Source organism: Plasmodium yoelii, assembly GCF_900002385.2.
Source record: "Plasmodium yoelii strain 17X genome assembly, chromosome: 12".
NCBI classification, from domain to species: Eukaryota; Apicomplexa; class Aconoidasida; order Haemosporida; family Plasmodiidae; genus Plasmodium; species Plasmodium yoelii.
This window is the reverse complement of record NC_036184.2, coordinates 1,962,501-1,985,211: the sequence shown is the minus strand read 5'-3', so window position 1 is coordinate 1,985,211 and position 22,711 is coordinate 1,962,501. Positions and strand designations below refer to the sequence as shown.

Genomic DNA, 22,711 nt, shown 5'->3' with positions numbered 1-22,711 from the left:
TTTCGTTCAAATATGAGTCCTATATAATAATATGCATAGCATATTTAACTTTATTTGTTTCTTCCATTCCCCCGAGCAATGGAACCATAAGTTTGCTTGGTAGCTGAAAAAGAAGAAAAGTAAATGGATATATGCACATGTCTATATATATGTATCATTATCCAATCATATGTTTATATACTTTCTTTAAAATTGAAAAAAATATAAAATTTTTTTTTTTAAATATTAAAATATTACATGTGTTAAAGGGTAAATATTTAAATCTGGCCATATTTTTAATTTGCTCTTTCATAGTAGCCAAAAATAAACATATAAAATAAAAAAGTAACAAGGATCAAAATACATATATGTCTACAAATTGGAAAAATGTGCAAACTATTGATAGTAAAATAGCTCTCGTTGAATATAACAAAAATTTTAAATCATTTAATTTCCTTAAAAATTGTCTAAATTCTTTTTTGTTCACTGATTTGTTTCATAGGAAACAGTAATCCATTATTTTTATTTTCACATTGTTCTATACTTCTTCAATATTGTAGGGGATTCAAAACCTTAAAAATAAATTTAACAAAAAAATCGATAATGCATACGATACAGCATAAAATTTGGTTACATAATAAACCATAAGTACATATATAATAAATAAACTCCCCTGAGCCCTAAACCGATCCATTACCTGCACTTCCTGAACCCCTTTATGGATCATTTATTATCCTTTGCAGTTTTTGAATGTATTTCATTACATTCGTCATTTACAAATCCATCTATATAAGAATTTCTGATCATTTTGGGTGTAAGTTCTTTAATAACTGTACCTCAATTATTTATTGTATTACCCATTATGACTAAATATCTAAAGTTATCATATGTTTTTTTAAAATTGTTCAGTAAATTAATATATGGGTCACATTTATCAACCTTATTATATATTTTTGTATATGCTTGAGAACATTTGGTGGTAATATTTCCAATATCATTTATTGTACCACCATTTGTGTTATATTCATGAATTTTATTACATATTTGATAAAATAGCTCATAGAACTGACTCATGTAACCGATATTACCTAATACTCTCCAATAATTATAATTGCCCATATGTCTTTCTAAAATGGAACTATGGTCTTATCTGAAGTAATATATTGGATGTCCATAACAACATGCATTCAATATATTGATGATCATTATTTTCATCATCTTTTACATTTTTATCAATTCTATTTAATTTGTAATATAAATATGTACCAAGTGTGTTAATTCTTTCGTAATTTTTTTCACAATCGATATATCTTTTATTTTTTTTATCATAAGGGTAATTATACTTGAATAAACCCTTACTAGAATTAAATTTGATTTCATCCACAATTTCGTTGTTAAAATATTTATAAAAATTAATAAAAAAATATCTTAATAAAAGATATAAAAATTATGTTTAGTCATATTTTATAGGAAATATAATATTCAAAAAATGTAAAGACATGTAGTTTTATTTAAAAATATATGCTTACTGTTTCATTATCTATTATAATAGAGTTTTATTTATTATTTATATATTAGTTTTTTCATATTATTTTAATATGCAACACATATATGTTGTACTCATTTTAGTTATACACACAAATAATATCCATAAATATAGACATTCTTATTATTTAAATTCATATGGAGTAATAATACAATATTGTTAACAAAGGAATATTTTATTTATTTTTATGACAATCAACTAAATTATCTTAATTTTTTATTAGTTTGAAACATTTTTATCATATGGTAAATATCACTATTCTTAATATTATTCAGAATTATACTATCATAGAATCATGTAAAATATTGTAATAGTTTAAATAAAATGTGGCTCTTTAGAATTACATGTTTACGCATAAAGAAGAAATACCTATTCTCTATAATTTTTAAATAAAATTGTTTCCAAGAACATGCTACTATAAATATATGACTACTATAATTGTTAAAAACTTATTTTAGAATGTGCAATAACTTTATTTATACACAAATTCTTTTAATAAATAATATTATGATACATATGGTGTACATCTGTTTAAAATTAAAAAACACATATTGTACATTTCAGCTTAACCTAAACAATTGCAAATTTAAATATATTATAGACATAAAATAGTTTTAGAATAGTATACATGAAATTCATATTATTCTTTTCGTTATTATTAACTATTTAATAGATAATAAAATTTAAAACTAATTTTAAATTATAAAACCAATTAGATGAAATAATTTTCATTTAGGTTATTTTTGAATTCTGTACTTTATAATTTTAACAATTTCTCATGGTTTTTTAGTAATGATAAATTTTTATAAATAATATAAAACAACTTATTATTTCTATTAACATATTTATACTTAGAACCTAAATATATACTATATTATTATATATTGCATATTTTGTAATAAAATTATATTTAGTTCTATAATAGAAAAAAATATATTTTTAGGTAAAATTATAGAATCGTTATTGTTTTTCTTGGTAGTGCTAATTCTAATATTACCTCACCAAATATTGCTTAACTAATTATTATAATATTTCATTTTAACTTTTATCCATACTTTTCTAATATTATAGTATGTTTAAGAATATGTAGAATTGGCTTATACCCATAAAAGTGTATCAAATAAATAGAATATATTTGTTCGTATTTAATATTTTTATCTATTGTTACCATGAATTCTGGCGTTATATCACTGTATGTTACGACATTACAATTAATGCACTCAATAAAAATATTTTAAATCAATTAAAAAAATTCCTTACTTTATCGTTTAAAAAAATTAATTAAACATATATCTGTAAAAGCGTCATTTAAATTGTAGTTTTATTAATTTATATATTTATAATATAAACCATATATAATTTCAAACATATTAATTGGAACATAATTTTTCTATAATATTTGCATTAATATATAATTATATTATTTTCCTGGATTAAGCAATATTTCAAATTTTAGTCAATGATACAATATTATTTTAATTTATATATATTTATGCTATAATAATAGCACTCATTCCATATAACTAAATTTTATGAGCTATTATAAAATTTATTATAAACCCCAAACTTTATTTATATAATTATATTTTATTTTTTAAACATTTTTAAATATAATATATTTATACCTCAACTATAAAGCTTAAAAATTAATAGTGATTAATCTATTATTATACCTTTGTGATAAATAAATTAAAGGGTATAAAGTAACTTCTATTAATACAAATGTAAAATACAAAAGAATAGTAGCTACAATTAAAACTTAATATTGTATATATAGTTCAATTTTTTATCTATTACTAAAAATGTTAGAAGCATAATAATATCTTATAGACAATGTTATATTCTCAATTTTCGATCGGTATTCCATACGTCTATATTTTATTATTACCTATTATATATTGGTAATATATTTAATTAACATTAAAAATATAATCATTAATATGAAGGTATATTATAATGTCGGCAATTATTCCAAATTAATCGAAATATAATTATACTCTATATACAAAATTATTATACTGTTCGGTTATAAAAATACGATTTAAATTAAAATAAATATGATACAAATAATTTTTACTAAATAAAACATTTCATTAAATAAAGAAATATATTGTGTTATACATAGTTCAATATACCCTCCTTAATTAATAAGCTTTATATAACAGACGATCATTATATAATAAATATATATATTAATATATGAAATATATATATTTTATTTTAATAATGTTTAATTTATATAAACACTCAATTATTTATATTATAACTTATGAAAAAAGGTTATATGGTTCTTTTCATATTAATGGACGTACCCCTTTTTTGGTTACACATTTAGACTTCATCTCAAGATTAAGCATATGGAAATGGTAAATATATCTGATCAACATTTACAGACCCATAAATAGTATCAAATTATTCAAAATTAAATACAATATAATACATAACCCTAACCCGAATACGAGTTCTCCAAAACTCAACTTTAAATCATAACCCTAAATCCTGTATATAACTTATAATTTCATTAATAAATGTGTTCAAATTAATTTTATTCAAAATACTTACAAATATTAACTAAAAACGAGTAAATTAAAAATACACTAATATATATGCATGAAAATAAGAATAAATGAGTTCTTAACAAATACCAAATAAATATAAATTCATTATATATTAAATTAAAATAGATATAATAATAACATTTATAATAACATTGATAATAACATTTATAATAACATTTATAATAACATTAATACTAAAATAACCAATCAAATCAAATTACATTATTAGATAAAATGTAAAGGTGTATCTTTTATGCCATACAATATTAAATATATAATTTTTAATCATTTAATCAAGTATAATAAATCATAATAATAAATAGTTATTTAAATAATTTGGGCATTTTAAATTTAAATTTAAATTTAGATTTATTGAGTTTCCTAAATTTAAAAATTGTTTCAACTGAAATCAGTGTAATTAAAACCACAAATGGTATCATTGTCGCCCCTGACATTAAAGCCATAATAGAAATTCCAACCAACAATGCTCCCCTCTTCAATATTTTTTTGGCCACTTTTTTCTTATCTTGATCCTCTTCGAATTGATCAGTATTAATTAAATCGATCTGATTATTTTCTATCTCTGGGAAATTTTCTGGATTTTCCAATTCTTCAGAATTTGCATCTTCTGATACACAATCATTTTTATCCGTTTTAGTTATTCTTTGATTTTGTATCTGTCGTATTTCTATTTCATTATTCTCTTTATTATCAAGCTCTTTTCTTACTTTTTCTAATTCTGCTTGAAGTTCAGCAATTAACTTTTTAGTTTTCTTATCTACATTATTTAAATCGGGTAATGTATTATTTTCTTGATGCTTCTTTATATGTGAATCTATAGTATTTCGAAGAAATTCCATTTCTTCGTCATCGTCATAGTCATTATACTCATTAAATTGATTTGCAAGACTCAAAGTTGATTGATAAAAATCATTTAAATCGAATTGATTGTCTCCATATGCTAATACCCTATTGTTTCTAAAATTTATTATACTCCTTTCAAGGCATAATTCCTGCAAAGAAATGAAATATTTATTAATATATATATAACTAATTTAAAATGTTTCTTTAACTTAAATGTTTTACCAATACATGAAACAATAATATAAGGTTAATGTAAAACAAATAGATACAAAAACTATAATGAAATATTATTAATAATAAAAGAAAATAATGTGTGACTTACATTTTTGGCATATTCAAAAAAACAAATAATAATTGAAAAAAAAACAAATTTAAAAATACTGATTCTCATTTTTAACTTTATTCATTAAATAAATGAAATAATAAATGTAGTTTGGAATAATAAATTTAGTTTGAAATAATAAATGTAGTTTGGAATAATAAATTTAGTTTGAAATAATGATGATAATTTGATATTTATTCCAAAAATAATAATATTTATTAGTTTATTGTTCTAAAATTTATGAATAAATATATCTATAAACAAACTATAGAAATTATTTCATTTATTAATTTTTTGAATTCTCAATAAAATTATGTAACCGTTGTTATAAACTTCGTTATATTCATTAAAAGTGTTTATGAATATAAATATTATAATAATTTTCTCTAAAAAATACACAATTTCTAATATTTTAATTATAAAAATATATATGTATATAATAATTTATCTATACAAAATATTTTTTGGAAAATTGCTATACAAATAGGCTTTTAATATAGTGTATAATACATTGGTATATTTGGTGATACGGTTTTAATATTTAGGAAACTTATATATTTTCTATTATTATTTACATACGTCCCGATTAATAAATATTAATTAAAATAATAAAATATTATATACATATATATTTTTTATATGAATAAATATAAACATATAATGAAAACATTAACAAAACATTATTGTTATTTACATTTAAATAATTTTTAATTTATTATATTTTATTGTTATATTTCTCTAATTTTAAATATTAATAATATTCTATAATTTATTTTCCCATTTTTTTGTAAATTTTTTTTTTTCATAGATTGTTATGTAATAATTTTATTTATAAATATATCTCATAATATACATCATCAAATGTATTAATTCTATTAAAATCATATAAAATATTTATATTTTCAAATATATCTCGTATAAATCACAATGGATAATACACATGAAATAAGAAAATTAAATACATTTAATAAGAAATCCTTTATTTTGTCATGTTCATTAAACACATAGTATAGTACCTTTAATAGTTAAAAATTATTTTGTCTTTATTTTTATAAATACTATTTAAATAAAACATAAATATAGCACATTAGTTATCACAGTACATTTCCTCATAAAAAATAGAGAATTTTTTTTTTATAAAAATAGGATAAATGAGCCTTAATATAACTCACACATATTAAAGCCATAATTATTTATAGTAATAACTGAAATGCAGCTTATTTAGTATTCTTTAAATTTATACACATTTTAAAATTGACTTCAAATATAAGTTAATTAAATTTGTCATTCCAAAGAATCTTACTTTCTTTTGTAAACAAAAAAAATAAATTAATAAATGGTACCGGATCGGTCGGCATAGGTTTGTGTATATTTAATAAAGAAATTTTTTCCCATAAACGGAATTTATGTATTTTTTAGTTTTTTTTTTGAGTAGATTAATTTATAATTGTTTGCATTTGTTTTTTTTCATCAGTTGAGTTTATAACTGTTTTTGTCGTTTTATTTACACCAAACAAATTTATAACTATTTTCATGTTTTTTTTTTCCTCAATTCCTTTATACGTCCAAATGGCAAATATTAACATAAAAATAGTAAAAATATATAATACTTTAGTTAAAAAATATTTTTAAAATTATATACTTCATAATTTTCTTTTTATTTACCTTGTGAATAATTCCTAAAATAATGGGTATTAAAATAACTATAATTGAAATTCCATTTTTTTTGTATTTTTTGAGTGCAGTACCCCTATTTCTGTTGTTCCATTTCCTTTTACTGCGGTTTCAGGATTTTCTTGTTTTGTCATTGAATTTGATATGACATTGATATCATCTTTCTGTGGCTCATCAATAGCTGGTTGAGAAGTAATTATTTGAGTATTTGGTTCTTCAGTTTTTTCGAGGGCAATCGGAATTAGTTTAGATTCTGGAATATCTGATATTTTATCTGATTTTAATAGTTATATTTTTTTGAATCTCTATTATTTAAACCAATAATGGTTTTATTGAATAACATGCTCAATTTATATATAACCGTTTATAAATAATCAAACATTGTATTGCTTATATAGTTACTAAATCCAATAAGAGCATTAGTAGAAATATTTGTAGATTTTTTACCAAATCCTACAACAAAATCATCAAATTTGTCTAAAATACATGTGTTCATAAACGGCTCTTGTTTGTGTTGTGATTTGTCTTGCTTCATTTCTGTAATTTATGATACCTCATTTAAATTTCGATTTTTATCTTTGGTAATGACTTTGCCATTCTTTAAACTTCCTCGATTAGTGTCTGTACTATGTGGTTGATTCTCTGTATCTTTATTTGCTCATCATTTTCTAAGCCATTACCTGGATTCCCCTTTATTTCAATCATGTCTTTTTCCGGATTAGACACTTCTTCGCCAAATATAGAAGAAACGACAGATGTTCCAGAGACAGGTATAGAATCTCCGCTTATTCTGCTGGAATTTCTGGAAAAGTATTATCTCTCTGGTTATTCTTATTATAATTATTTATAAAATGTTCATACGTACCTTTAATAATAGTCGATAGCCTATAATATATGTTATTGTTGGTATTAACAGATATATAGTAATAAGTTGTTTATACTGTTCAAAAATGTTATTATTGAAATTGTCCATCAAATTTAAGTTTTTGTTTTCATTATTTGAAACAATATTGCACATTTCTTTAAATATTTTATAAAGTTTAATATTTTCTCAATATCAATATCCAGAAAATTATTTTCTAGGTTTATTCCATTCTCAATTGTTCCATACCAAACATTATTTAATATATATTTAGAATAGAACGTAGTTAAATCCATGGATTAACTCGAATTTACCTCTGATAACTTTCGTAATTTATTAACCACAGAATAATGTATTCAACATAATGTTTTTTGTGATATGCATGCTCATCTTCGTTTTCAATTTTATAGAACAATTGGTTCAATAGATATATACTCTAAGCACTAATTATATCAATTTCGTAATTACAACTTATTTCTCCAGAATTATAGATAGAACAATAATTTTGAAATATTTAATACGCGTTGAAGTTCCCTTCATCGTTTTTTTCATCGAGAAATTGCTTATAAAAATCTAAAAGCATATTACACTAAAAAATATTTTAAAAAATGAATAAAATATTTATTAACTAAAATTGTATTCAAATTAATGGTAATTTGTACCCAATTAAATCATCATCCAAAAATGTAAAGTGAATTTCATTAAAAATGTATATACCATATACTTAGACATTATTATCAAACTTCATTTTTGCTCTTTAAATAAGTTATATTATTTTCTATATGAAATATATATTCTGAACTACAACATATATTGAAATTTCTTAAATTACATACATCGCTATTATATATCGTTAAATGATCATGTTCTTAATATTTAAATCGATATATCACAATAATACAATAGTATTACTAAAGGGGGCTTATATTTACTTTTATGGAAATTTAGTTATGTATCCTTAATATATGACTGTTTAAACATGTTTTATCATATCTATAAATTAAATATATAGATAAACTATCCATTTTTAATAACATTTGAAATATATCCATTATAGAATTTTATAACCTTGTAATAGTTTAAATCGAATATATATCATTATAATTATAAGTCTATTTTTTTAATAAAGAAATTCCAAATGATATATATTGGAAAATATAGTGAATTAGAAATATATTATCACTATAATTTTAAAAATATATATGTATCTCAGTTTTCTATATCACTAACACATTGTGTAAGTTATTATTTTATAGTATATTTTAATAGTATCTGTAATAAACATAAAATAGATTGTTTATTATTATTTTTATTGTTATTATTGTATCTCCTAAATATATTATATATTTTAATTAACAATGTGAATTGGAAACACAATTTAGATGTACAATAACTTTTCTTACATTCATATATTCTGTATATTCAAATTCATTTTAATGAATAGTTCGAGGTACATAATTTATGAGTTTTTTAGAATTTAAAAAAAAACATATGACATCGAACATAAATTAATAAAACCAATTATAAAAATAATAATACATATATATAAATTGTTTTTAGAGTAATAGTTGTATATATGAAATATATATTATCATTTTCAATTCATATTAACATTTAATATACAAATATATAGAAAATGTAAATTTAAATTATAAATTCGTCTTGAACTGGATTTTTTTTTAATTTTAACAATTGCTATTGGTTTATTGGAAATTATCATTTATTAGACATAATATAACGTTGGCTTATCATTGTTATTGTTATATTAATATTTAGGATCTAAATTGTACTATATATTCCATATTTTATAATAGTATATTATTTAGTTATAAGATATAATAACTATATTTTTAAGGATGATTATATAATTATTAATAAAATTAGTATTATCATCCTTGGTAGCATTGACTCTAATATTACCGCATTGAAGATTACTTAAATAAACGTTATGATACTTCATTTGATCTTCTATGCATACAATTTTAATATTGTCACCCGTTTAATAATATATATAATGAATGTATACCCATGTAGTGTATCAATAAATATAATATATTAACCTCATATTCTTATTGTTATTACTAATGTTATATCACTGTATACTACATTATATAATTAATGAACTTAATAGGAATACTTTAAACCAATCAGTAATTCCTCTTGTTTCGTTGTTTTAAAGTATAACATTTTAGAACATATACTAATTTGTAATTAAAATATATTTAAATTATAGATTTAGAGTTTCTATATATATAATAACCTTATATAAATATTATTAGTTCAAAGAAAGTTTATTATTGTTTCCCTTTTAGATAAAATTAATATTAATATTTAATTATATGAAATTTCCACAAAAATCAATATCACAATATTAGTTATTAGTATAGTATTTTATTATATTATAAGTATAGGTATATAATAATAACGCTATTTTATCTATAATATTTATAATTTAAAAAAAAAAAAAATTTTGTTAGAAAAATTATTAAAAAAAAATATTAAAAAAAATATTAAAAAAAATATTAAAAAAAATATTAAAAAAAATATTAAAAAAAAATATTAAAAAAAAATATTAAAAAAAAATATGATATGAAATTTTATTAATATACTTATATTTTATTTTTTAAATCTTTTAAAATATAATTTATTTATACTACAAATCTATAAAACTTAAAAATTAATAAGTGATTAATATAACATTATGCCTTTATAGTAATTAAATTAAAATATATAAAACTATTTCTTTTATTTGAATTTAAATCTTTAGCATAAAATGATAGTATACATATATATATAATGTAATTTTTATGTATTACTAAAAATGTTAGAAGCATAATAATATTTTATAGACATTTTTATGTTGTCAATTCCTGATCTATATTTTATGATTATATATTATGTATTGACGTGTTTAATTAATCTTAAAAACACAAATATTAATCTGAATATATATTGTAATGTAGATGAATATTCAAAATAAATCATAATATAATTAATAACCAACCTCATATATAATGCTATTATTACAGTTCAGATTGATAAAATGATTTAAATTAATATAAATATGATACAAATAATTTTTATTGAATAAAACATTTCATCAAATAAAGAAACATATTATGTTATACATAATTCAATGTAATCCCTGATTAACAAGTTTTATATAATAGACAATTGTGATATTCCATAATACGACTTCATATATAGCCAATATATATATTAATACATCCAATATAAACATTTTATTTTAATCATATTAAATATATATTAACACTCAATTATATATATTATATTTTATGGAAAATATAATATGTGACACTTTTCATATTAATGTATATTCCCCTTTTGTGAGACACATCTAAATCACATGCAGATGTTAAAAATCATTGTTATGATAAATATATGTTTTTATTTTAATGATATATTGCTTATTTATGTTTAATGAACTTGCATAACCCAATGAATATTATCATCAATAAAAAAATAAATCAAAACAAAACCAAGAATATAAACCACTAAATTTGAGCCAATAATTCATAAATAAATTAAAATTGTTTAACCTATTATAAAACAATAATAAAAACATCAAACAAGAACAATAATATTAAATAATAAGTGTGTATATAATGGGAATATTATATAGATTATATGAGTAATATATATACAACAGTACCACTCTTATATAAGAAGATTTATGTGCATGTAAAATTTGCATGCATTGATTATCTAAAATATTTACTCCTTCACCATGAAATTTCGTATATAATAAATTATTATGGACAACATATATCTAATATTATAATGGTTTTACAGCATTTTACTTATTTGACCACTAGCCAAAATATACAAAATATACAAATTAATTAATTAACAATGTATTAATAATTTGCATATTTGTCATTAAATAGTTATATTTAATTTTTATAATTCAAAAATAAAAAATATATTTTATAATTCAAAAATAAAAAATATATTTTATAATAAAATTGTAATAAAACATTTTCTATATAAATATTACCAGTTCTACTTTTATTATTTTACATAGGCTTATATACATTTATCATATATATATTAATAAATAAAAAATTTTAAAAACACGATAGTGTTTTTAAGTTTGAAAAGACATTTAATATTTAAAATACTTTAATTAGTCTTTTTTACTATTAAATTATTTAAAATGAATAAAAAATTATACAGCTTGTTTTTTCTCATATATTTAATAGTACTTTATTGTGCTACTGTTCAGGGGAATAAAGACGACAATGGAAAAAATGATAGACACGGAAAAAATATAATCAAAAAAAACTACAATAAAAACAATAAACAGATGAAAGGAACTAATGAAGATCATACAGGTACTTTTGATATTAAATATTTATATAAATGTGTTTGTTTATGCATATATACAAATTATCCAAAATTGTGTAAATACAAAAATTTGCATACGATGTAAATGTTTATCATAATATTACTTTCACCGTTTTCGCATTACTCTTGTTTTATTGTATAAGAATATTTAAATAGTTTTAATGTCTTTTTATATCGATAAATACATGCACTATATATTTTTTTAAAACCTTTATATGATTTCTTAATTGATATCCTTATAGAAGATAATGAAGAATTTGATGAAAATTATGAAGATAATAAAGAATCTATGCGTCTAATTAATAAAAAAGAAAAGAAAGAATCCGAGGCCAATAAGTTATCAAAAATCAAAAAAGCTTACGCATTTGGTATAACCACAGTAATTGCTCTCAATATTTTATTCCTTTTAAAAAATTACATTAATAACAACCTTGCAGATCCGAATGGTCACATTCCAAAATTAATAAATAAAGCAATAGCTATTAAGAATAAAAAGTCATAATATTTATTTAAATATTAAAAAATATATTCCCTGTTACAGCTTCAAACCGAAATATATATATGAATCATATTCATATATTTCTATTACATAGTTAGACGATTTTGTAGAAAAAACAAGCCATAAAAATATATTAATAAAAACGGACGTATCCATATATCTTATGGATTAATTTTTTTTGTAATAATAGGAAAGCAATGCCCTTTTTAAATATATTTTAATACATTGTATTTATTTTATTGTATTTTTATAATATTTTAATATATTTATTTATATTTGTTCCATTCTTGTATGGTGATAAAATGTTACGAGAATGTGATTGAAAGATTTAACTTTTTTATAAACAAAATATGTATATGTGAATTGTATTTTTTAAGAAATAATAATTTTTTTAATATAATTATAAAAATTGAATAAACTGTATTTATATTTGATGCAATGTGAATTGAACCTATATGTTTCACGTCATTGCCTTTGTTACTTATAAAAATATTTAATAATTTTTGATTTTAATTATTTTTAAGTAAGAACAATTCTACCATTGTTATAACTTAAATTATTGATTGTTAAAATAATTTATTTTTGGTTATAAATAAAACGATTTTATTGTTTAACTAGTTCATTTCTTAAATATTATGTTAGTAGAAATAATATATGTCCAACGATATTAGACAAAAAATGAAAAATATAAAAATAAATAAATTATATTATTATAAATATAATATATAAATATTAGAAATTATAAAAAATGGATAAGAGTAAATTTTACATACACGCAAAGTACTCAAATATATATTGGTTATTGAAACAAATATCACATAATAAATAGTGAAAAACAAACATATAAACAACGAATCAACACTTTTTGAACAATTAAAACATATTTTAAATAATATTAGACAATTTATTTTTTAAAAGAAACATATATGAAAAAATCATTTCATTATTTAAAACATCAAACAAAAATATATAGAGACGTTTTTTAATTCAAAAAATTGTGATTATATTATCTATTTATTTCACCATTTACAATTTGCATATTATATTTTGTTATGATAAAATTCATATACCAATTTTAGGCCCGATAAAGGTTTAAAGTTAATATATCCATTTGATGATACATGTTTTATTCTGTTTATTTTTATCTCATAGAATTTACTTATTATAAATATAGTTTTTTATTAACACCCAATTATTTCATTCTTTCTATAATAATTATTTTTCCATGTATTAAATCTCTACAATTTGGAACACTAAGATAATATTAGTTTTATTTTTGTTAATATTTATAATTAAACTCAATGCACCATTATTTATTGACATATTTTTTTTATTTTTTGGTGTTTCTATTTCATATATTTTTCTTTTATTCATATTTTTTTCGACGCATTTTATCCCCTTTCTTTCGATTGTATTAACTTTTAGAGACAATCATTTTGAATTACATTTTTCAAACACTAAGAGTAAATTAGAGAGAACAAATAGTATATGTATAAAGAATATTTAATTTCATTTAATCGAATTTATAAATGTTATATATATCAACATTTTGTTCTAATGTTACAAAAAAAAATGATAAAAGAAAACTATGAATAAAAAACGCATATATAATGGAATCAAATATGCTTTATATATATTTCCATAATATTATTGACTCAACTAAACAAATGTAATGAATCTATGAAATTGTTTATAGTATTATTCTATTAATAAACTTCAAAAAATTAAATTTTGTCCAATTTCACTTTAATTATATAAAATATAAACATATCTATGCAATATAAAATTATATGCATACAAATAATAAATACTATGATTATAGAAAATGAATCAATCTCATTTAATTATTATTTTCGGAATATTCTTTCACAAAAACTATACTATAAATAAGTATAAATAACGAAACAATTCATATAAATATATATGTTCCCGTTTTATTCAAATATATAATCAAAATATATTATATTAATTATAATAATTGCATAATAAAATTATAAATTTAAAACATGTCCTCGTAAATATAGAAAAAACAACATAATTCATTTGTCTATAAGTATCACATGTCAAAAATTGTAGTTTAAATAATAATTAGAAAGAATTATTTTGTTCGTTTTTTAATTTGATATCCCTTTAATATAATTATTATATGAAAATTGTTCATTTAGTTTATTATTTGAATGTTGTTTTCCTGTTTTTTTAGAATCTAATAAACTCAATAAATGATTTCGGTGTTTTTTATTAATTTTAACTGTATCATTTTTCAGCTTCAATTTTCCAAGAGGATGAAATTTTTTATCTTTTGAGGATTGTTTGTCTATTTTTTTTTTCATACGTAATAGAAACCTTAAATCTTTTGAAGTTCGTGGAATAAAATCACACGGAACATTGTCTATTACTATTGTTACCCTAGGAAGAAATTTATTATTATCTGGAGATGTTTCGGTTATTTGATTATATGGATAAGGTGGGGGTATTTTACTATATGAAGGTGCTTTAGTTATTTTATTTTTATTTCTTTTAAATATATTAGAAATTTTTAATCCTTTAAACTTTTTATTATGTGAAGGTTTTTGAGTCGTAGTACAACCTGAAGTGTAATCTTTTTCTATACAATTTTCTGAAAGACTCCTATATCTAAATTTTCCATTATTAATATCTATACTGTTTATTTCATATTCATCATGTAAGTTCTTATTTTTCTTGACATATTTATCTAAATCCTCCTGCATATCAATAAACGCATTAATAAATGTATATATTCATGTACACATAATAGTACGCAAACAACTATATTTTTTATATAAAATGACATAAAAATAAATCAATATTTAACATATATATGTATATGACTATTCTCTATATTTTTTATTTGTTGGGTTTTTCGCCTTACATTATTTGTAAAACATTGTATTGTTACAATCAAAAGGATATAAGAATAAACGGCAGCTAAACTATATATTTTTTTATTCATTTTATCCTTATTAAAAAATATTTCCACGAAGTAATATGCTTTAAATATCTTCCATTTACAACTTTTTAAAAATTTATTATTGTTGTAAAATAATAATATTAATGTTTATTGTTAATTATGAATATTTTTTATATATTTTTTAATAATTATAATTTATATAAACAATTTATTTCATATTTATGAAAGTATATTATAATAAAATTATATGATACTTCTATTTTAGAACATCCACAAATTTATACTGCAATAATATAAGTTAACAAAATTTAGTACTTTTTTTTAATTTTACTTTAATATAAATAAATAAAAAATCAATAAAAAAAAAAAAATAAATCAATAATATAATTTGTTTTAAATCCATAAAAATGTATTTATTTGTTCTGGATATTTTTTGTTTATTCGAACCATTTGTTAAATATAACAAATTATTTTTAATACTTAAAATATAAATAAACTCACTAATTAATCTGTATATATTATCATATAAATATATAATAGCTGCTATCATCAGAGATATAAACATTCAATTGCTAAAATTTTTATATTTACGTTTTTTTTCAAATAACCCATTTTTCTTAAAGATTGCATTATTTTAATTATAAACAAATAAGTTTATGTAACAAATTCAACCTAAAATATATTTTTTGTATATTTTTATATAAATAATTCTTTAGTACACTTTAAAGGCTATTTAATAACATGTTTGATCCTTTATAAACTTATATTTTTCTATAACCAAATTAATCACTATTTATGGGCAAATCGTATCCTGAATTATCTGATTCATATTTTTCATCAATTCTTGTAGAAATAATGTTTGGTTTTTTATATTGATACTTATATGATTAATAATGACATTAAACAAATTAATAGATTCATTCAAAGAGTTTTTTATATTAGACGTAGATGCACTATATAAATTCTTAATACTATCCATGACCTTTGTAATTTTTTTCTTATTTTTTAAAAATTGGAAGCATTATTTAATTGTTCCATACCTATTAATGTGATCCTAAAATATATGCTCTAATATCAAAATATACCCATGGTATACTTTGAGTTTCTAATTTTCCTAGAACACTATTTGGTACACATTGTCCACTACCTGACACCCTAACACATAATTAGTAGTTTATGTGTATTAACCATATTTATTTATATATATATTTCGTTTTCATATCAGCATAAATGGATATATATAGTAGACATTTTTAAATTGTGTAAATCGAATCGATGATAAAGATTATTTGCAAATGTTAAATAAATAATAAAATTTTTGCTTTTGATATAAAAATAATATAAAAAACGGAAAAATATATTAAAAACAAATTTTAATTAAAAATTGATTCTAAATATGTTATTATATTAACATAATGGGATAGAGGCCATGAATTAATATCTATAATATGTAAAGAAAATTCAGTTTGAGTATAAAGTTTATATATTTTAATTTTATTACTAATTTTCTTTATATTAATATTAAATATTCTTTAAAATGCTAATATAGACCGATACCTTGACAAAGCATATTTTTCAATGCAATTTTTAAATATATTTAAAATAAAGCATTGAAGAATCAATAAGTTATAAAAAAAATTATACAAAATATATAAAAAATTTATGTATTTAAATTTAAAAATTAAAAGGTACTGTAAATAGCAATCGTAATAAAGTATATAAAGATCATAGTCAATTGGGCACTTCCCACTGTGCTGTATAGGGTATACATATTTCACATATTATTTACCACTAAAAAATTATTATAATTTCCACAATTATTGAAATATGATGCCATGGAATTATTTCAGCCGCTAATATTGGGGCTAGTTTATAACCATAAAATTCGCTAAAAATTAACCACATTTATATGATTTATTAATGAGAAACAATAATTGTTACTATAGCTAGAAAAGGAATTCATCTATAAAATCCAAGTGTATATGTATATTCATGCATAAATACCATTTTAAAAAAACTATTAAAATTATTTTTAATATTTGTGTAGGATATCTTTATATTATATGACACAAATGTTATTATTTGAATAATATAACATGGACTTATGTAAAAGATATTTGAAAAAATACTATTATTTACGATATTCAGGAAAAATATATAAATAATGGTATATATTTAGGCTATTTAAATCAAATAATGACGTTAATATTATTATAAACAATATCAAATTAATATAATATAAATATATTGCATATGTATATTGTTATATTAATTTGATTAAAGTTTATCCATTTAATTTTTTAATATTTCATTTATTGGGGTTCCATTTTACATAATTGTTATTGGTAGTGACGATATATATATATATATATATATATATATATATATATATATATATATAATTAATAAAATAATTATTTTTTGTAGCGAGACCGCTGTTAAAAAAATTATTATTATAGGTCGAAATATTCACGCCCTTTATTTATGAACGGAAAAGGCTATATAAAAAATTATGGATATTTTGGGATAAAGTGGATAATTAACCTTTTAATTTTTTGTATATATAATTATATATTACAAATTATTATACTATTTTTAAGATATTACATTTTTATTTTTTTATTATTATTTTTAAAATTTCCATTTCTTTTAAAGTTTATTACTATTTATTAATAACATTTTAATATTAATAATAAAATACAAGATACATGAATGTATACTTTATATAAAAAGAAGTATTAGGAAATATCGCTTAATTTTAGTGTGGTAATTATTATTTCCGTTATTTGTTATATTTACTAATTTTAATTATAGTTAAACCGTTTTTAATTAGATTATTATTTATTGGTTTTTTTGTAAAGATCGTTATAACCGTATAATTAGAAATATAATTATAATAATATATTTTATAATTTGTAAGTGTTATAAATTATATTGAATCTTTTATTTACGTTTTCTTGAATTTAATTAATTTAATAAACACATACATAAAATAAAATTATGTTATTAATTAATCTTAACTAACCAAAAAATCTATATTTTTATTTATTTATTCAAACTATTAATATATCGAATTAAAAAAATGAATTTGATGTCCTTGATTAAACCTTTTATATTTGCCTTGATAATATGTTATGAATATTACCAAAATGATGTAAGAATAAATATGATACATATACTGAATCTATTATTATGAACCATTATATTATTATTCCAATATATATTTTATTTGTGTGTATATTTTTTAGGTGAATAACAGCGAACATATATTTAAAAAACACAATGCGGTAGTTACACTATCATCAAGAATTAATAGATTATTAGCAGAATGTGGAACAGTATCAAGTACGAATCCTCTAAGTTTACGTCGCCAAAAAGAAAAGGAATTCGATACCGAATCACCCCAAACAAAATTGGAGGAATATATAAATGAAAAGGATATTGCTAATTTAGAAAATTATATAAAAGAAAATATTAATAATAATAGTAATATTATTATTGATGGTGATAATGCTAATAATAATGATGATGATAATGATGATGATGATGATGACGATGATGAGGAGGAAGAAGGATATTCTTCGAATTACCTAACACACGATAAACGAAATACCTTAAGAGATGATTATGTACCACATAAGGGATCTTTTTTGGGTTTTAATAAAAAGAAAATTAAAAAATATATGACCGATACGCATATGCCATCAGGATTTCTTGGTGCTTCAACTTTTATTATTGGTATTCCAGTTAACCAAGGATTGAACCTTACTAACAAATATGCTCCTGCTGATATTGGTAATTATGTTTTAACCTTAACTGGATTTTCATATTTCCTAAGATTTCTTTATAATGTGTTTTTTAAAACCAGAAAAGTAAATATTTAATATCATTTAAGGGCGTTTTAAAGTTAGTATATACAATCAAATTTTAAAAATACATGGATTGAAAGCTTTAAATTATTAATATTATAGAAAAAATATTATGAATAATAATAAATAAATTTAATACACATAATTATAATTAATTGTAAATATTTGGGGGATTTATGTACCCAATGCATAAATTGCATATTTTAAAATTTGTTTACCTTTTGACAATAACACCTTTATGATAATAAAAAATATAGTATTCGTATGTATTCCCCAAAAATATGCACTATATAAGAAACATATTTATCATATGTATTTTCCCTTAAAAACGTTAATTAACTGCATTATTGATATTTAATGCATTTACATATATTATGAAAATTGTCATAAGAATTTAATCTTTGTTTACTTTGATTCTTTTTCTTCATATTTGACATTGATTTGTTTCTTTTATTTGATAAATATGTTTAATATAAATTAAAAACTATAACTAACATTCTAGACATGTTAAATAATTTTGTTATGCACACTTACTATTAATTTAAGTAAAAAGAGAGAACATATTATATAGAAAAAAAATAAAAAAGTTAATAAGGATCATAAAAGTATTTTATGTAAAATCTATACATTTATCACATGAAACTTTCATATTATATATAAAAGGGATATATATTTCAAAGGGTTTGTTTATTCATTTTTTTAATTTTTAATTCTATTTTCTATAATTCTAATAATAGAATTAACTGTGCTAATATTATATAGAAATTTCAAAATTTTATTATTTTATAAAGTTATTTTTTATTGAAAAAAATATTGCAAAAAACTTACAAAGATAGAAAAAGGAACATCCTAAGTCTTTTCAAAACACTGCAATAGCTAATTAATTATTTCCTATACATATTCAATAAAAATTTATATAAAAATAAATGTCATATTCCTGAAAATTATCCTATAAATAATCATATATATTCATTATAATAATATATTATGGTATATAATAATATACATATAAAAGTTGTACATTATATTTTTATACTTCGAGGCATTTGTTTATCATAACTCCAACCATTTTAACAAAATGTAAATCATTCTTTAAAGATATTATCAAATATCTAAATTATTTTTAATTTAATTGAAAGAATAGATGATTTTCGAAAACTAAATTGATATATGCGAATTATTAATATATAATAATTATTATTTTAAGTTTATCAAATGAAATTTATTGATTATGTATTTATGATACCCAGAATACACATTAAACATATTTTGATATCCCAAATATTTTAATATAATTATACAAAATTATAACCATGAATAATAGAATTATATGAATTACCCATAAAATAATACGTGTGAAATTGACATGCAAAATATTCTTTGTGTCTAATTACTTAAAATATAATTATATTAATATGTAATCACATTTTTCACTGGTTTAGGGTTCATAATTTAGATTAGAGTGTGTTTTGTGAAACACATTTTATCACAATTTAATATTTATATTTAGAAAAATTAACATGTCTAATATATTATTATCCAATATTCAAAAATTACAAATTTAACTTCTAAATCGTTACATAAACTATGAAAACATATATCATATATAAGCAAAAATAAATGTCAAATGTAGTTATTAAATATTCAGAAAATCCAAAGTTAATTAAAGAATTATATACTTCTAATAATTTTAAAAAAATACTTTATGTAATCACTATTATTACAACCTCTTAAATGAAAATAGAAAAGGAATTTTCCACACACCATAAAAAGTAATAGAACATTCCACACAAAAAAAAAATTGTTTTTTCAATATTTATACTTATTTAAAGAATATATAATTTTTACGATAAAATAGTGTAAAAGTTCCCTAGTGTGTAAAACATATAAATATAATTTTTATTTAATAAACCGATAATCAACTATTATTTTTTTCGTTAAAATGGTAATTCCAATATTAATATTAACAGGGGCAGAGATTTGTTATTAATAACACACACCATTTGGTCTTATAAAAGGAACCGTGTATTACTAAACCTGTCAATATATGGTATTATCTAATGCATTGCGGAATTTGGTTCATTTATCCGAGTATATATATAATGCAAATATCCTGAATATACCTTAGAACTCATGTTCAAATAAACATAACACTTCATTGTTAAAAAAAACAAAAAATTTAGTGATCACCAAAACAATCTTTTATGCTTTTAAACGAAATATAGTTTAGTTATATACATAATATATATACTACAATAATATATTCCTTATATTTTTTAAAAATTATATAAGAGCTTCCACACACGCTATGGATATATATATACCCTCCTCATAAAATATATAAACTTGTTTATGAGAAATTGTTACATATACCAATTTAAAAATATCACCCTTATATAATATATTAATGTACATTTTATTTTGTTGAATTTAAATATCACCATATTTTACTTCTCATTTAAATTGAAAAAATAAGTTTATTATTACAATTTTTAAATTTACGCCATCAAAAAATGTGTTGCAACTTAAAAAAAATTAACACTCAAAATGTGTCCAAAAAAATAAAAAAAGAAACTCAACATCAATACGAAACATATTACATACAAGTAATAAATGTAATTATAATAAATAAAAAAATTGTATCATATACGATAAGTTATATAAGTCATAATTAACATAATGAAAATATATATTTAATTTATAACATAATTAGTATAGTATAAAAATAATAGGAATTAAAAATAACCGTAAAATGATCTAATCTCAATTTTCTTTTATTATTTCTTCCACAAAAAGGGCGAGGTTCTTTCTTCTTCATAATCTGTATATAATAATAATCATAACTTTGTAAATATTTTGAAAATTTAGTAAAAATGGAAAATTACAATATTTCACATTTACTTCTATCACAAATATAACACATAATAAATTAATTTTTCTCTATATTATGTTGTTTTATAAATTTCATATTTTCTTATATAATTTTGGAAATTATAAAAACACTTAAAATTATACAAATAAAATATTTTATAACTCCATTGTTTATAAAAAATACGAAATTTTTATAATATTATTAAAAATAAAGATAACCCCCTAAATCATTAATTATAATATACTTATTATTTACTTATTAATATATTAAGTGCAATAACTCATTCATATTGTATTATAATGGAAATAAAAAAAATAATTAAAAAAAAAGCTAAACATTAAGGGAGAAAATAAAAAAAATCAAGTCAAC

General features: G+C 19.6%; 3 protein-coding genes and 1 pseudogene across 3 annotated transcripts, besides 1 other annotated feature; 1 reads left to right on the top strand and 3 right to left on the bottom strand.

Moving 5' to 3' along the window:
* Positions 1 to 816: 816 nt before the first annotated feature.
* Positions 817 to 1,516, bottom strand: PY17X_1249700 (annotated as a pseudogene).
* Positions 817 to 1,516: a sequence feature (YIR protein, pseudogene;~PIR protein, pseudogene).
* Positions 1,517 to 4,406: 2,890 nt separating this feature from the next.
* On the bottom strand, positions 4,407 to 5,338 carry PY17X_1249600 (fam-b protein; the record flags this gene model as incomplete). The annotated part of the gene is made up of 2 exons (XM_720154.2): positions 4,407 to 5,096; positions 5,270 to 5,338. The coding sequence occupies 2 exons, from the start codon at positions 5,336 to 5,338 to the stop codon at positions 4,407 to 4,409; spliced, it is 759 nt and encodes a 252-aa protein (XP_725247.2).
* Positions 5,339 to 14,786: 9,448 nt separating this feature from the next.
* On the bottom strand, positions 14,787 to 15,643 carry PY17X_1249500 (fam-c protein; the record flags this gene model as incomplete). The annotated part of the gene is made up of 2 exons (XM_022956929.1): positions 14,787 to 15,395; positions 15,563 to 15,643. 2 exons carry the CDS (start codon positions 15,641 to 15,643, stop codon positions 14,787 to 14,789), a joined length of 690 nt encoding a protein of 229 aa, XP_022812758.1.
* Positions 15,644 to 18,683: 3,040 nt separating this feature from the next.
* On the top strand, positions 18,684 to 19,485 carry PY17X_1249400 (Plasmodium exported protein, unknown function; the record flags this gene model as incomplete). The annotated part of the gene is made up of 2 exons (XM_022956927.1): positions 18,684 to 18,755; positions 18,850 to 19,485. The coding sequence occupies 2 exons, from the start codon at positions 18,684 to 18,686 to the stop codon at positions 19,483 to 19,485; spliced, it is 708 nt and encodes a 235-aa protein (XP_022812757.1).
* Between the last annotated feature and the right edge of the window lie 3,226 nt (positions 19,486 to 22,711).